The sequence below is a fragment of the Tursiops truncatus genome, chromosome 3 (genome assembly GCF_011762595.2).
Source record: "Tursiops truncatus isolate mTurTru1 chromosome 3, mTurTru1.mat.Y, whole genome shotgun sequence".
Classification (NCBI taxonomy): Eukaryota; Metazoa; Chordata; class Mammalia; order Artiodactyla; family Delphinidae; genus Tursiops; species Tursiops truncatus.
In genome coordinates this window covers 105,769,288-105,786,953 of record NC_047036.1, presented here as the reverse complement: position 1 = coordinate 105,786,953, position 17,666 = coordinate 105,769,288, and the positions used below count along the sequence as shown (strand labels likewise).

Here is a 17,666-nt window from a genome sequence, read left to right as displayed (position 1 = left end):
TCTTCCAGTTCCAAGTACTAAAAGTACAATTTAAGCAGGATTAAGGTTAACAAAAATATATTGGTTCAATATGCAAAAATGAACTGAATTTCAAATACTGGCATACCTTGTCTTATCATGCTTCACCTTATTGCACTTTGCACGTACTGCACTTTTTACAAATTGAAGGTTTGTGGCAACACTGAGTTAAACAAGTCTATTGGTGCTATTTTTCCAACAGCATTTGCTCACTTTGTGTCTCTGTGTCATATTTCAGTAACTTGCAATATTTCAAACTTTTTCAGTATTATTATATCTGATAAGGGACTTGTATCTAAGATATATAAACACTCTTACAACTCAAACATAAAAAGGCAAATACTTCAATTTAAAAATGGGCAAAGGATCCAAGTAGATATTTCTCCTAGAAAGATATATAGTGGCCAATAAACACAAGGAAAGATGCTTGACATCATTATTCACCAGAGAAATGCAAATCATTATTCACCAGAGAAATGCAAATCAAAACCACAATGAGATATTACTTCACACACCCACTCGTATGGCTAGAATTTAAAAGTCAGATGATAATAAGTGTTGGCAAAGAAATGAGAACACTCACTGCTGATAGAATGTAAAACAGTGTGGCCACTTTGGAAAACAGTTTGGCAGTTCCTCAAACAATTAAACAGTGTTATCATATAACCCAGCTGTTCCACTCCTAGGTATATATACTCAAAATAAATGAAAACATAAGTCTACCCCAAAACTTGCACATGAATGTTTATAGAAACATAATTTATAATAAGCAAAAGCTGATAACGCAAATATCCATCAACTGATGAGTGGGTTAACAAAATGTGGTATATGTGTACAACAGAATATTATTTCACCATGGAAAGAAATTATACATGCCATAACATGAATTAACCTTGGAAACATTATGCTAAGTGAGAAGACACAAAATACCATATATTGTATGATTCCATTTATATGAAATGATCATAATGGGCAATTCTACAGAGACAGAAAGGATTCATGGTTTCTTAGGACTGGGGAGAAGGGGTGTGATAACTAAAGGGGATGGGGTTTCTTTTTGAAGTGATGAAAATATTCTAAAATTGACTCTGGTGATGGTTGCACATATCTCTCAGTGTACAAAAATCCACTGAATTACATGCTCTAAATGGGTGAATTGTATGGTATCTGAATTATGCCTCAATACAGCTGTTTAAACAAAGATAGTGGCTCACATACTGAACAGTCTAGGGTCCAGACCCAGTCTCTCTCCCGTTCACAGCTCTTCCTCCCTCTGTTGGCCTTCTCACTTGGCGGCAGAGATGATGACCAGTGGCTCCCCGATGGTCTTTTACCACTATGTTACCCAGTTCAGGCTGCCATAACAAAACACCATAGGCTGAGTGGCTTAAACAACAGAGATTTATTTCTCATGGTTCTGGAGGTTGGGAAGTCACAGAGAAACGCTTCAGCAGGATTCAGTTCAGGTAAGGACTCTCTCCCTGGCTTACAGATGGTCACTTCCTCTCTGTGTCCTCCCATGGCCTTTCCTCAGTATGTGCATGTGTTGGGGGCTGGGGGGAATAACACATTTTGGTGTCTCTTCTTCTCACAAGGACCCTAATCCTATAGGATTTGATGTCCACCTTTATGACCTCGTTTTTAAACTTAGTTACTTCCCTAAAGGCCCAATCTCCAAATACACTGGAAGTTAGGGCTCCATCATATGAATTTTGGGGGAGGCACAGGCATTCAGTCCATAAAAACCCCTTTTGCAAGCCCAGGTGAAAGACACACTTTTCACCCAAAGGTGCTAGTGAAACCTACAGCTGCCTGCTATTGGCTCAGTTTGGATCATAAGCTTGTTTTTGTAACAATCACTTTGAGTAGCCAGGCCAGAGTCAGGTGTCTACCCCAAAAGCCAGGATGGGGTTAGCCCCTCTAAAACAAGACAAGAAAAGAAGGAAATTATAAGCACTCATCAAAGAAAAGAGGCAAACTGAGGCCAAATAAATCCTAATGCCTACCCCACAGCGCAAGGCTACAAGTCAGAGAGTCTGTATGCCAGGCTTGGGTGGGGCAGAGGCCGTCTGTGTGACCAAGGGCAAGTCTTAAACCTCTCTATGGCCTTAGCATCCCCTGACGAGAGCATTGAAGATAAGGGAAGACAAGACGTGAAAGTCCTTAAGAATCAGAAAATCAGAACTCCCAGAACTGGAGGGTTAGGAGGAAACTTAGTGATGCTCTCACTTGACAAATGTTTAAAAATCTACTCTATAAATCAGATGTAAGACAGCCTGATATGAGAATCAAAATGGCTTTCACATCACTAGACTTAACGAAATCCATTTGCTAGTTGTAATAATTTTAAGCATGTCACTTCATCTCCCTTGGCCTCACTTTATTTTATGAATTAACTCATAATAATAATAATAATAATGGATGTATTAACTAGTTGGGGAGAATCCCTTCACAATGTTTATCATCACTGTGTACGTTTGAGATATCTTGCAATTTTAGTTGTCAATTATACATCAGTAAAACTGAAATAAAAAAACTCATAAAAACTATTCTTGAGATGAAATCTGCAAACGCAACACACTTTACAAATGCAGAGGCAGAAGTGACACACTCACATATAACTCAGATGAGCCATACAGATATAAGGATATTGGAGTTGCAACATAAGGAAATTTCTCTGGAATGTGACATCTCTAAGGAGAAGTTGTTGAGCAGGAAATGCTGCCTTCTTGTAAGTGGTCTGATTAGTGCAAAGCTCTGGACTTAGGTCACAGTTTGGAGCCTCGCTACATCATTTTGAGACCTTGTGCCTCTGAGGATCTTCTTCCTTGTCTATAAAATGGGGATGGCAGTGTTCACTTTGGCAGCACATATACTGAGATTGGACGGATACAGAGAAGATTAGCATGGCCCCTGTGCAAGGATGTCAGGAAAACGCCGTATTTTTTTAATGTATAAACAACAAGGATATATTGTACAGCACAGGGAATTATAGCCATTATCTTGTAATAACTTTTAATGGTGTATAATCTGTAAAAATACCAAATCACAATGCTGTACACCTGAAACTAAAATTGTAAATCAACTATACTTCAATTTAAAAAATGGGGATAATTCCTACTTAAGATATGCTAAGATTAAATAATGACGTAAAATGCCTGGCACCTAGTGGGTATTCAGTTAATCGAGGTCTTAACCTCCCCTTTCCCTCATCCGCGTGACAGCAGCCTTGGGGTTTCCTGCGGTAATTCTACCCCAAATGCTTTCCCAGGCAGTTCAGTTACTCGAAACTGGATGTTACTGAATTCCTCTGCCAGAGTCCATGTTAGTCTGAGAAAACCTGGAAACTTTTTCTACTCTGAGAGAGACAAAAATGTGCTAAAAAGAAAACAAGAGTATCTCCTCTGCTCCGGAGGGCAAGACCCTGAACTTCTTCCATCCTCAAAAGAGAATTGAAGTATAAACATTCAAGTCACAGACTTCACAGTCCACAGCAGCCACACGGGGGAGCCCCTGTCAGGATAAACACAGATTCCGCGGCCCCAAGCGCTCCTCTGCGGGCTAGGCGCGCGCTGCTCAGTGAGGCGCAGTCTCCACGTGAGGCTGCCCCGTGGGGCGGGGTCTCCCCGTGAGCGCGAGACGCGCGCTGCTCAGTGAGGTGGAGTCTCCAGGTGAGGGTAAGGCGCGCACCGCCTTATGGGGCGGGGCCTCCACGTGAGGGTAAGGCGCACGCTGCCCCGTGGGGCGGGGTCTCCACGTGAGGGCGAGGCGCGCGCTGCTCAGTGAGGTGGGGTCTTCACGTAAGGGCGAGGCGAGCGCTGCCTTGTGGGGCGGGGCCTCCACGTGGGGGTAAGGCGCACGCTGCCCCGTGGGGCGGGGTCTCCACGTGAGGGCGAGGCGCGCGCTGCTCAGTGAGGTGCGGTCTCCACGTGAGGGCGAGGCGAACGCTGCCTTGTGGGGCGGGGCCTCCATGTCAGGGTAAGGCGCACGCTGCCCTGTGGGGCGGGGTCTCCCCGGGAGTGCTTGGCGCGCGCTGCTCAGTGAGGTGGGGTCTCCACGTGAGGGCGAGGCGCGCGCTGCTCAGTGAGGGGGGCTCCACGTGAGGGCGAGGCGAGCGCTGCCTTGTGGGGCGGGGTTTCCACATGAGGGTGAGGCCCACGCTGTCTCGTGGGGCGGGGTCTCCACGTGAGGGCGAGGCGCGCGCTGCTCAGCGAGGTGCGGTGTCCACGTGAGGGCGAGGCGCGCGCTGCTCAGTGAGGTGGGGACTCCACGTGAGGGCGAGGCGAGCGCTGCCTTGTGGGGGCGGGGTTTCCACGTGAGGGCGAGGCCCACGCTGCCTCGTGGGGCCGGGTCTCCACGTGCGGGCGAGATCTGTCTTGCCTCTCCTCTAAACCGCAAAGAGCTGACGAGGTTCCCCCTAGCCAGTCTTCACTCCGCTCTGACTGGCATTTGATAAAACTGAAGTCAAAATATGGAAGAAAGATGTTTTTAAAACTATAAAAGGTGTTAAAGTTGCGTTATTTTCAAGACCCTCCCCCTCCAATTAAATAAATGGTGAAACTTGAGAACTGCCAAAAAGAAGACCGAAGGGTACGATCTAAGTCATAATTACACTTGTACTAACTGTAAGAAGAGGGCGCAGACAAGGAGAGAGAAGGGAACGAGGAGAGGAGGGCGGGCGGGCGGAACTATCAAGGTTTCTTCAGTTGGTCTGCACCAGAGTTGGGCGTGACCCGGGTTAAGCAGGAGAATCCCCCGCTCCATTTAGGACCTCTAAATGGAGGCGTATGTCAACCTTCAGTCTTCTGTTTCAGGAAAAGGACCTCTCAAAAGACTGGAGGTTTAACAACAAATGAGGATTTGCTTCACTTTGTGTATTTTTTGACACAAAGTTTTCTCAGAACAGCGGGCACCTGTGGGTCCGAATTGTTCAATAATCCTCAAAGAACGAAAGCCACCGAGAAAAGCGTTTAAAGGGCAGTTGAGATAACAGCCGGTGCCTGGACTTGGCCACGCGGGTGAGTAATTTCTTAAGTACTTTGACACCTAACTAAACACTGGCTCCTTTTCCTCTTCGACTTGAGCATTTCACCCCCAGCCCTATCGCCCTCTGTCAAGGGTGGGCTGGAGCCCCAGGGCTGCTCCTGACACGCCTTCCCCCAACTTGCTTCTCGCGCCGAGTTTGGGGGTCAGATCGCCTGGAATCGACCTTTTAAAAATGCCTTAAAGGAGGGCGCCCTCGCCCAGCTGCTCAGCCCCCGGTGTCCTTGGGTGTCATCTCGCGTTCTTCTCCTCCACTCCCTCCCCTCAACACGATTCTACTCCTTTATATTTACTGAGGACCTATTATGTCCCAGCCACTGTGCTAAGTATTAGGGATACAGCCACCAATAACCACTTATTAAATGACCCCTTCTGCAAATAATGATAGCCTAGTGATTAGCATGAAGGAAACAAAATAGATTCTTGAATTGAAATAGTAGTTGTGGCAGGTTAGGTCTCAAGAATTCAAGCATACATCTTATGCATATCATTACTGTGTAGTTGTTACCACTAGAGCACTAAATCAAATCACCCATTTCAGAAAGCTCCAGTCCTAATAAGGCTCCTGTTCCTGTAATTTCATTCATCCATTCTCCTGTTATCATCAGCCTTCCTCTCTATATAATTAATTTTTTCACTAATTAATTAATTCCAAAATCCTATATTGAAAACTCCTAGCTGTTCACAACTGAGATAAGCCACTGGAGATACGAAAATGAGTATGTCAGTTAAATTAATAGGGAAATCAAATATATAACAATGCCAGTGGCCCAAGAAAAAAGATGAGAGGGCTGCAGAAGGAGTTTGGCAACGGGTGTCAGAGAAGTTGACTTTTGAGATGTGTCATAAAGAAAGAGCAGGATTTTGCCAGTTGGGAAAAGTCATGAGTAATATTTACGTAACATTTTCTCATTCATAAAGTATGTATAAGAGCATGGGTTTGGGAGGCAGTTGGTCCTCAGATACTTGGCAAGACAAGGCATTGATGGCAGATGCTTTTTCACAATGATAAAACAAATTCGTTCAGTTTTTAAATATTTCACCACTCCCACTTAGTTCCAAAAATGTACTGATACTACAGTATCGGTGAAGAAGCTGGAGTGGAGTGGAAAAGAGAAAGGATGTGAAAATCCAGGGGTAGCCCTAATAATTTGAATATGTGCCATATACTCCTAATAGTATTAATACTTCACCTATCAGTCAAGGTTAAATGGAAAACAAAATAAACTACATGGTCTGTAGGGTGCATACGATAAAAAAACCAGTTCTTTTGTTCATCATTCATTTCACTTATTCAGACATTCAGCAACATTAAGTGCCCACTATGTTGTAAGCCCTGCTTAAAGTCACTGCTCCTAGGGTGCTCCCAGAATGGTGGAAAACACAGAACAAAGCAAGTAACTCCAGTGTCGGTGGTGAGGCTATGGCAGGGGCAAGTGGGTGAGCACAGAGGGGCACAGCAGAGAGGAGGGACCCCTAATGCAGCCTGGTGGCACCAGAGAAAACTTCCCAGAGCAGTTGATTCTGAGCTTCCTCTTGAAGAGCAAGGTCAAGGACAGACCAGCCTGTGAAACTGAGATGTTCAACTGCTTGGAAGCAAAAGCTCTGTGCAGATGGTTAATCTGGCTGGAGTAGAGAGTTAAAGACACAGGACAGTGAGAGCTGAAAATGAACCTAAAGAAGTTCATTTTCAGAATGACATAATTAATATGAGAGGCAAAGAGACAAATGAGAAACCTGTTGTAATAATGTGAACTATATGATCATTTTGGCTAATCCACAAAGTCCGGGTCTGAGTTAGAGGACTAGAAGAGAATAAAGATTTGGACTTAGTTTTAAGTGGCCTTCGCTTGGGTGTGCTGAAGAATTTAGCAAAGAAACAGTGCAAAGGATACAAGTCAGTGGATGTAGCTCTGAGGTGGCCCTCTAGTTCCTCAGGAATGCACCCACCACGTTCAGGGGATATGGAGGGAGAGAGCCTTCGGGAGAGAGGAGCCCAAAAGCGTGGCCCACATCAGTACCCAAGGAAGGGTCCACCTCTTCCAGGTGCGGGAATCATTCCTCTGCCCTGACTTTATAATCCCGAACTCTTTCTTACCATCACGTTAGGATTAGAGCAGGCCTGACGTGGTCAGTCTCACAGTGTTGGAAATCGGAACTGATGGCATAGCTAATCTATTGGTTGGAGAGAGGTAGAAATTTGAGTTGCTTAGGAGGAAGACATCAATAAGATTGGGTGATGGATTATCCTGAGGGGTGAGCAAGAAGATGGCGTCACTCACGGTGCCCTGAGTGGTTGAGTATTTTCTTATTTCTAATTCAGAAGAGATGGGGGAGAAAGAGCTCACATCAACTGAACACTGTCCATATGTCACCTGTTTACATATTTTAACTTATTTAAATTTCACAACCCCTCTCTGAAGTGAATAGTATTATCCTCATAGTAGAGTTGAGGAGCAAGGCTTAGAGGGGCTGTGATCACAGTAAATAGCAGAGTCAGGACAGGAACCTGGGTCAGTCTCTCTGGAAAGCCACGTCTACACTTCTATTTCCTCTCACAAGAGGACCTTCCAGTATATTTATACTCAACTTCCCTGAAAAAATATGGTCTCCTGCAGTGAGCAGAAAATAATATTCCTTTCACTGTACTATACTGGTGACTTTCTTCTTCATCATTTTTTTAAGTTCAAGAGATAGCTCTTGTTTATCAGCTATTCCAGTACAACAAGTTCATCCAACAGAACATGTCAGCTCTCTGTGCAACCTGAGCTCATGTGCAGCTTTCTGCCAAGGAGCTAATGTTGTGCCGTGAAATAGAAGAGTATCTTTGATATTTTGGAATACTTAAGCCTGTTGGAGATAGGAGCATGACTTTTCCTTTATCTACATCCTGCTATTTGCAAGATAGTGATACCTTTTGGAAACTGACGATTATTTCCATAGATTTGTATCTTAGAGTGTACTTTTCTGGGATTAAGAGGAAAAAAACTCATATTCCATGTGATTTAGGAAGGGGAGAATTAAATGTAGAGCATTGCTTCCCTATTTTTGTTTCTTTAGCCGTGACACCTGAGAAAATTAATGGAAGTGATAAATCCAAAAGTGTCTCTTCTAAGGATCAGAAACAAATCCAATTGAGAAAGGAGAAAAAAAATGTAAAAAAGAAAATGAATATATCAAGTGTATAAAGTTTGAGATTATCAAATCATGCTCGAATTGCTAGAAATTTCAATACATAGGAATAAACATTTAATGAAGGATTATTAAAACTGACACAGCAAGAAATAGAAAACCTAAGTAAACAGTAACTGTGGAACAAAATCAGCATAATTTAAGTATTGCTTCTAAAGAAGGCTCTAGTCCCAATTGTGTTGGTAAATTATTTCGGTGTTCAATAGCTAATTGTCGTGTTGGGTTCCAGACCCTGAAACTTATCTTTAACTCATGTTCTAAACAGCTCCTTTATCTTCCTCCCACATGCACACCTTTCCCCGGACTTGCTCAGCTTCCTGTTTCAATTTCACCATCCACCTGTGGCCCAAGCCAGAAACCTCGATGTCATCCTCACCTCATCCCCTAGTCTCTCCTCCTAACCACACTACATTCTATTGCCTTTAAAAACTCTTTCCCAGTATGTTTTCTGAATCTAAACTCTTTCAATTCTTCCTGCTACTCACTTGGTTCAATACCATCCACTCCCCTGACATCTCTCTCTAGAACTATTGTAATGACCTTCCATCTGATACCCATGCCACCAGTGCCACTGGCTCCCTCTACTGTAAGCTGTGGGTAATGTATGTCTTCTCCAGAGAAGTTAATCCTGCACTACACTTTTAAAATCTTTTTGGGGCTTACCATTGCATGGGCATGGTTCAAGGGTAACAGGGTGAGCTGCTGAGAATTTAGTGCAACATAGTAGGAAAAATCAACCAAACTGCTTTCAATTTCTTTAGAAAAAGTACAGTACTCTGCCTATTTTGGTGAGGGAAGACTCTGCTATTACCATTCTAAATGCATTTCTAAATGGCTATTGCATTTCTAGATACTGTAGGAAAAGCAGAATCTTCTGTGATCTGGAGCCTACTAACTGAGCTTTTCTGAATTTTCTCATGAGGACCATTGTCAGGGAAAGGGGAAGGGAAAGGCTGGTTCTTGTTCTGGGGTTGGGGGAGGCTGACCCCCCCAGTGTGGGCAGGGACTGGGGTGGGAGGGAGTTCTGGAGAGATACTTCCCTAAGGAGAAAGGACAAGATGGGTGTGCAAATGGAGTTGCTGCAGACTAGGGAATCAGGAATCCACTGCCAAATAACCCTGTGAACAGAAACTTTGAGTCAGGGATGGCTGGGTTGGAAGACAGGGAGGGGAGTGGATTTGAAGCATTTGGCTGCAGAGCTTGGAAACCTAGTAAAGCTGTCAGTGGCTTGGGTTTGGCCTGCGAGCTGTTCACCTTTGAATCAACCTCTGGAACCTGGGCAAGCCAGCACTTGGAGAAGGAACCAGCCACTGGTGTAGACCAAAGAGCTGAGGCCCTTCCCTAATTTCCTGGGCTACATAAACCCCAGACTCCAGGGCAAACCCAAAGAAGAGGGCATGGCTTCTGAAAACTAATGAGGTTATTGTAGCCATCAACATACCACCTTTTTACTACAGTTGTTGTTGAACTACTGGGATTGAGTTGTATTTTTCAGAAGCCATAGAGCACATTATGCAGTGACAGTCTTACCTGAAGAATCAAGTCAAGCCAAGAGAGGCAAAGGAGAGAGAAGGAAAGGTAGAGACAGAACCTTAGAGTCTCTGCTTTTACACAAACTTGAGTCCCTGAACTGAGCTGTCTTCCTGGACTTCTTTTTCTGTTAGTGTGCTTTAGGTTCTATTCCTACCACTGAAGAAGATCTAACATAAAAGGAAAACACTGAGGAATGTGGAAGGGAGGTCATTATCTGAATTCACAGCTGAGGACATGGAAATAAGTGTACCCTGTGGAAGAAACTCAATAGATAAGGCATGAGTAAAGGACAAAGGCCACCGTAAAGAGAGGGTTATACTGGGAAGCTGCATTTGTGAAGGGGAGGACTTTCACTCAAAACAGAGATTGTTTGGCAGGAGCAATTAGATTTTAACAAACTCTCCAGGTGATTCTGATGCACTAAAGTTTGAGAACCACTCTTCTAGTGAGTGTTTCAATACATAATACATCTGTGCTTCCCTATCTTCAATTTTCTGAAAAACACCAACTGTGAAATTTATGGTCAAGAATGCTAAACTCACAGGTGCATGGATAGTAAACAAAGGATTATCTTTACTGATGGAACAGCCATAGAGAAAGACTACCTGAAAGAGTTAGGTCATACCTCTGAGATTAGTACCACGTAGCTAAGAGGAGATGCTGATTAAAATCAACAGATTTTAAAATTCAGGAAAAAGAACAAAAAAAAAGAAACAACAAAAAAACTAACTTCCATTCTTCACAATTCACTGTTTCCCAGAAGGAAGAATGAATGCAAGACTTTTAGCCATAAAAGCAGTCTTTCACAATCCATGAACCTTTCTTGGAGTATAACTTTCCATCCTACTACCCCCACCTCAATTCCCAAATAGTTCGTGTCATCTTTTAAATGTCTTGGCTAGTTAACACTTCTAGGAACCTCAAAGGAGTTTTCATGGCTTAAGCAAAAATGTTGTGTGCTTGAAATAAAAATAACCTGTGTTATATTGTTCATACAGATAAACTCTTAAAGCTCACTCCTTTTCAAACTGTGATGACCTCCTTTTAAAAATGGGTTACTTGGGACTTAATTTTAAAAGAGCATATGCAATCATATCTTACAGCAGTAGTTGTTATATGTCTTCTGTGTACTATATGTAAATCAAAAACACACTGCCTCCTTACTTTTAAAAGTTTTTGCTCTGTTATTAGAGATATGAGCTGGATATGAAATCATCCTGTAAACTACTTCCCTTTTTCAGACTAAGTTAACACTTCCAGAATAAAATCTCCACAATTCTCTACCCCCCAAAGCTTAATTAGCAGTATTCTAATGAAATTTTGACAAGTACCGAGTCTGGGAGGTCTGTTTTTGCATTCAGTATCCATGGATCACTGATTCTATTCTGTGGATTAAACAAGTAAATTTCATTTGTAGCTGTGGGCAGAGTATCTTGCTAATTGGCATTCATATCCCAGAAAAGTGGAACAAAGGATATGTGTTAACAAGACACCATCATTTTTGCGAATGAGTTCCTGATCTGTGAGGACAGCAGCCACAAGTAAGGCTGCAGGAGGAGACATATTCAGAAGTCTTCACATTTTCCTCTAAAACAGTAGTTTCAAACTCTTAACGTTGTGTAACACAAAATTCAGTTGTAGCTTCAAGGGGAAAAAATGGGCTGAAGTTCTTAATGCTACCATTTAATAGCCTACCTGAAACTCCTGTGCCACACGTAAAACAGGTCTATAACCATTGTCTCCAGACTCTATAAGAAGACTGAGTTCTTCAGGTATTTTAGTAGTCTACAAAAAAATGTATTTCTAACTGATTAACCCACCAATACCTTTTATGTATCTACTATCTGAACTAGCTAAAAAGTACTTTCTGATGAGTGCATCCTAGGACTTCTGCTGTCTTTACTCAGATAGTTAAACTACCATCTATTTCCTCTGATCCTACAGCCATCCTGTTGATACATAAACAAAGACAGAAGTGTATCAAAGCATTTATCTTTTATTCCCAGTGAAAGAACAAAAAAACCCTGCTGGCTCAAATATGTAATTACATTCCTGTTTTGAAAACCACTGGATGCTCTGATGGTAAATGCCACATTCATAGCTGCCTTTGAATTCTCATAAACACCCCATACACATAAACAAAGAAGTGAGCAAACTGGCCCGAACAGCAGCTTATTGGAGAATAAGCAAAAAGCAAAGATCATACAATGGACACTTACATTTGTTTCAGATCTATTAGGTAGCCTGTGGCCAATCTATACTTGTAACTGTAATTTGCATTACCTGAGCACACACTTGCTGGGCAGATAAATATGAGTAGTTTGGAGATGACCAATCTATTCCAGCCATTAAGTTATGGATCAGGCAGCAGTGAATGTATAATGGCGACATCCCTGAAGATGAAAGATCTGTGCTCTAGGCCAACATCCTTTGTTGACATGACCTTGGGAATTTGCTACAATGCTCCAAGCTAAATAGTAGAAGAGAGAGAAATAGCTATCCTGAATGTATAACACACCTACTGTAATGTTCAAATGATAAAGTGAAAATGCGTTGTAAAACTGTAAATTAGCTTTGCCAAAAATCTTAGAAAAGAATCAGATTATACTCAGGGGCTATGAATCCATTTTAATCTTCTAGTTTCCTCATTCATAACCATGTGATTTAACCAAAAGACAAAGCAGAATTAGAAAAGTTAAATCATTTACAAAATATCAAAATGAGCTGCATCTGATATGGCTCAGTCTCACTGTCAATATAACTAGTGATTATTCCAAAGGCTTAAGGATAGTGAAAAATTTCAAACAACTTTTCCAAGGCGTGAATATTAAAGTAAAGTATTTTAATACTTTAAAGTATTAAAGCCATTTTAAAAACTCAGACATCCATGAAGTAAATTGTATAAATGTGGTTAAATCACAAAGTTGACATAGATTTATAAAATATAAGAGTAGACATTAAATTGTTTTAATGAATCCACTTCCTTTATTGCAGTAACCTCTGTACAAAGCAGCAACTGCAATACTCAACAGTAAAACATTAGAAAAGCATTTCTGTGACAGTTATAGTACAGTATTATCAAAATATTACATTTTCAAACTTAATAGATAAACATCCACCAGAGCTCAAATCTTTAAATTATTTTTCCATAGTCTTTAAAAATATGTAATGTCAGAAAGCATAAAAAAAGAATGTAAAAGGAAACCTAAAATACAAATGAAATAATGTAACAAATAAATATTTGATTTAATTAACTGTTAATAATCACCTTAACACCACCATTCTCTAAACCCACTGAATTTTTACCTATAGAAATAATGACGTGTCATATGCCATTACATAATTATTTATTTCCAAGTTATCACCAATGATTAGAACTTAAAAAATTTTGGCATTAAAATAATGAAATTCAGCATAAATAAAATAGAGTAGAATAGCCTCAACACTAGCTAGCATCTTTAAGAATTAATTGCTGAAATTTATTAGAGCACTACAACAACCTTGAAAATTTTGACCTGGTATCTAGTGTTAAGTGAAAGTAATGCATTATTTTTTAAAGTGAAAAGCTTCTTAACATTATTTCACAGACAATATTACCCTCCCCCATTATGCATATTTAGATATATTTTATGTACTTTATACACATATGTATGATGCACGACATTTGGTTCCTGCAGTATAGATCACAATGATGTTTTCCTGAATGGGAAAAACTTAAAAAAAAAAAAAGTATGTGTACCTGTGCACATTTCAAGATAGCAGCACTCAGTTATGCCCTATTAACCATTTTAAAAGTTCAAACATATTGTTTACTGAATAATATGACATTTCTACTGTCTTTCCCTCCAAACACTACAAAACCTCCAATAAATGGTACAATGCTATGAGTTATAACATTGGAAAAAACTGTTAGAAAAACAATTACCTCATTCTCTTAACATTCTGAATTTAAAATTATTATCAGATCTCTTTTATGGTGTTAACTTAGTTCATACTCATGCAGCAAAAATATTGCACTACTGAACAACAGTAGTAATTTTATAGATTTCTATCAAGATTCATGAAAACCTACATAAACTCTGCACCAGTGAAACTTATACCAATGAACACACTGAACAGTACTTTAGATGAAATGTTCTCCATTTTCTAACTGAATGATAACTGTGTGAAGTTATATGCCCTTCAAATGATCACCTTTCTTCTCCATGAAACCTGTCTTTCAATCTGTGAACTCATGTTTACTGAAACAAAAAAATATAATCTGATGAATCTTGATCACTTTAAAATGCAAAAAACCAGCAACATGTCATTATAAATACACATATGCATCTGTGTATGCATATACATATACACACACACATACAGATATGTAGACATATTATCCCTTGAAATGTTTCTAGGAAATCCTTCCTTGAATAAAAAATGGAAAACTTCACATTAATAATTGCATATAAAGCTTTTAGTAACAGTACATAATGCACTGTCAAAACGGTACTAGTAGACTATGATGTCAAAACAGACATTTCAAAAGCACAAACTGGCAGTTTTTCTTAACACAAAAGTTTTAAAGTATTAAGAATGGATTAAATTTAAATGTTCAGAATAATCTGTTCAAACCTGAGTATATTAATTAAGACTATGAGCTTGACAATTGAATGAATTGAGCCTAAAAACATTTCACTAAGAAACCAGTGGTCCATTTAACCATTCAATGAAACACTAAATATTTTAATTATTTATAAAAAGGATGATATAGTGATATTCCATGTGTTTATTGAAATATTCTATTAAACAACAATGCTTTGTCTAATTTTCCTCCAGAAAAGTCTTCTAGCATTTCGTAAAAGTTCCTCAGATTTGAGGAAAACTCTAAATTAGGACAGATCTTTCTTCTAATAAATACAAACGATCTTAAAGACTTTTGTCTAACGATCTTAAAGATTTTTGTCTAAAGAATGACAATATGTGATTTTTCAGCATGGTATATAGAAGTACTGGATAAATCTTCAACCTTCCCTAAGGTTTCAAGAAATAGTAATCAAATAAGATATAAATAACAGCCAATTAGAGGTTTAAAAAAAAGAAGTCTATTTGGCCTTTTTTCCCCTAGATCTACATTGATACAGATTCATGAAAACCTAAACTTGGGGTCACTTTTTGGTTCCCATTTTTTTTCTTGCATTTTCATTAACTCGCCCTAATTCTCACCTTTAATATCTGACAGACACCTTTACAAAAGTAATAGAAAACATACAGTACTCAACACTAATTGGTCAATTGAAAAAGAAAAGCAGTGTCCATTTTATTTTAAGGTGAAAGAGACTAGAAATAAAAATAGCTGAAGGCAAAGTTTGACATTCTACAAATTTATAAAAGAGGATATAGTGATGAAATTTGGTTAATTTCAGAAGGCACCTCAAGGCTAAAGGCTTTTTGTACTCCTTTCATCAATCAAAAACTAACACACTTTTATTGCTATTCAAGTAGCAAAGGAAAACTTTACTCTCACAAGCTTCAGTCCAACAACAAGGAATCATCATTCACTAAGATAGAGATAAGGAATTGACTAAAACTGAAGTCTCCATACACATAGCAATGGAGCAACTTCTCTGTGTGCTTTCAAATTAATGAAATAGTGAAAATAAGTCAGTTTGCCATTGTGATGTTAACGTGTCATCGAAGATTTCAGTGATAGCAGTTACTTCACTAGGCACTGAAGTACCGTCTGGAGGGCTGTCCACTGTGCAGACAGAACATTTAAGAATAGAAGGTAAGGACACTCTGATGATTCCCACGGACTAGAAGAATTGGTGGTAGGTCCTTGGATAGAGCTTCTAACCATGCCATGTAGAGAGCACTAGACACAGCACCTTTTCGTGCAACTGGGAGACTCCTGGTTATCAAAAAAAGAAAGGAAATTAGACAATGCATTTACGTTGAGAAGAATAAAATGTAGTAAGAATTACAAATTAAGTCACAGTAATAGTAACTAAAAATTACTATAGTTACAGAATATTTTTGAGTGCAGGGAAATTCTGAATATAGTATAGTAACTACTATACTCACATATAATTATTCCCATTTTTTTCAAGTTTGAACAAAATATTTCTCAAAAATAAGAATAGCATATAAATATTTCTATAAACCCTAACACATTTGGTATCTAACATTAAACCTCAAATTTCCCCTTAGAATTCTTTTAGATAGGAAGTCTTCTATCTGAATTTCGATAGTGGTATCTATACATGGACAAATGAAATTCAAACATAATTCTACATATTAATGTTCAATTTCCTTTATCTCTCTCTGGACTCTCATTTCCATTTGTACATAGTGATAGTATGTCCAGTTGCTCCACAGAGTGTCTCTCTCCAGCTTTCTATGTTTTAGTGACTTCCATTACAGATACTTAATTATCATCAGCAAAATCTGAAATTTTCTGGTGTATTAAATATTTGTTGTTAATCAAACTAACAATCCTTTGGTATTACTTTATTTCATCATTTGGCATGTTTCAGAGATCTGAGCCTTCTTCACCTATATAAGGGCCCAGGCTCCAGGACTGAGAAAATTTGGGTTCAAGAAAGATCTAGCTAACCTGGTTTAGTGGAGGAAAAGCCAGAGTAAGCATAAGCACCGATTCAATGTGAAGACAGTGCGTTCAGATGTAAATTTTGTGTGTGGGAACTTGGTGGGAATTGAGATAGGAACTACTTTTTAAATTTAATCCTCCACGTAACTTGATGGAGTTATTTCTATGAAGAAGCTGCCTGGGATCGACGTTTTAATTTGCAGCCCTCATACCCCACAAATGTTGATGGCTATGCTGTGGTGTTTCCAAAGCTAAAGGATTTTTTAAAAGTGGGAAAAAGGATAAAGGAAAAATTGCAGATTAAACTATTATGATAAAGAAGTACTTAGATTCATGCAAGCTTAATATTTTTGTTTTTCTTTCCTCCTATCTTAAATGATTTCTTCATATGCTTAAAGCAAAGTATATTTAATAAGTATTTTTCCTCATAACCACAAAGTCATTATGGATGTTATATATACTTGGTAATAGAAATGAATCCTAATTGAATTATCATAAAGTGAATACCCAAGGAAATCTTTGTATAGGTATTACTTACATGACAATGATATTAGCTGTGTTTGAATGTTCCTTTAATAATTCATTTAACCTGATCTGCCGGTATGTCTGAAATAAAACAGAACAACGTCATTACTAGACCTTTTGAAAACTGGAATTCACCCTGGTTCATAAAGCTATTAAGTAGACAAAAAGAAACCAAAATCAATTTTGGTATAATAAAAATATCTTTCCAGAATTTTAAAAAAAATTAATGCTTTGCACTATCCAAATATAGTTACAACTTAAAGTAGATTTAGTTTACACCACTGGTTCCTCTCATAACCAACTGCAGTTTGTTTTTTTTTAACATCTTTATTGGAGTATAATTGCTTTACAATGGTGTGTATCTGCTTTATAACAAAATGAATCAGTTATACATATACATATGTTCCCATATCTCTTCCCTCTTGCGTCTCCCTCCCTCCCACCCTCCCTATCCCACCCCTCTAGGTGGTCACAAAGCACCGAGCTGATCTCCCTGTGCTATGCGGCTGCTTCCCACTAGCCATCTGTTTTACGTTTGGTAGTGTATATATGTCCATGCCACTCTCTCACTTTGTCACAGCTTACCCTTTCCCCTCCCCATATCCTCAAGTCCATTCTCTAGTAGGTCTGTGTCTTTATTCCTGTCTTGCCCCTAGGTTCTTCATGAACTATTTTTTTTTTCTTAGATTCCATATATATGTGTTAGCATACGGTATTTGTTTTTCTCTTTCTGACTTACTTCACTCTGTATGACAGACTCTAG

At 39.4% G+C, this 17,666-nt stretch overlaps 1 protein-coding gene, 1 long non-coding RNA gene and 1 pseudogene across 2 annotated transcripts in view; 2 read left to right on the top strand and 1 right to left on the bottom strand.

Annotated features, from left to right (window-relative positions):
- Nucleotides 1-2,869: 2,869 nt before the first annotated feature.
- LOC117311984 (U6 spliceosomal RNA) lies at nt 2,870-2,967 on the top strand (annotated as a pseudogene).
- Nucleotides 2,968-3,813: 846 nt separating this feature from the next.
- The window catches only part of LOC117311601 (uncharacterized), a 43,296-nt gene continuing 29,443 nt past the window's right edge, over nt 3,814-17,666 (top strand). The window contains exons 1-2 of the long non-coding RNA XR_004525868.2: nt 3,814-3,996; nt 4,833-5,036. This is a non-coding gene — a long non-coding RNA (uncharacterized lncRNA). The remainder of the gene's footprint in view (nt 3,997-4,832; nt 5,037-17,666) is intronic.
- Nucleotides 13,734-17,666, bottom strand: part of SLC12A2 (solute carrier family 12 member 2) — a 108,481-nt gene continuing 104,548 nt past the window's right edge. The window contains exons 26-27 of the mRNA XM_019924344.3: nt 16,917-16,984; nt 13,734-15,679 (exon numbers count right to left, since the gene is read on the bottom strand). Of these exons, the coding sequence (XP_019779903.1) occupies nt 15,544-15,679; nt 16,917-16,984 (204 nt within the window). The 3' untranslated portion in view covers nt 13,734-15,543. The remainder of the gene's footprint in view (nt 15,680-16,916; nt 16,985-17,666) is intronic.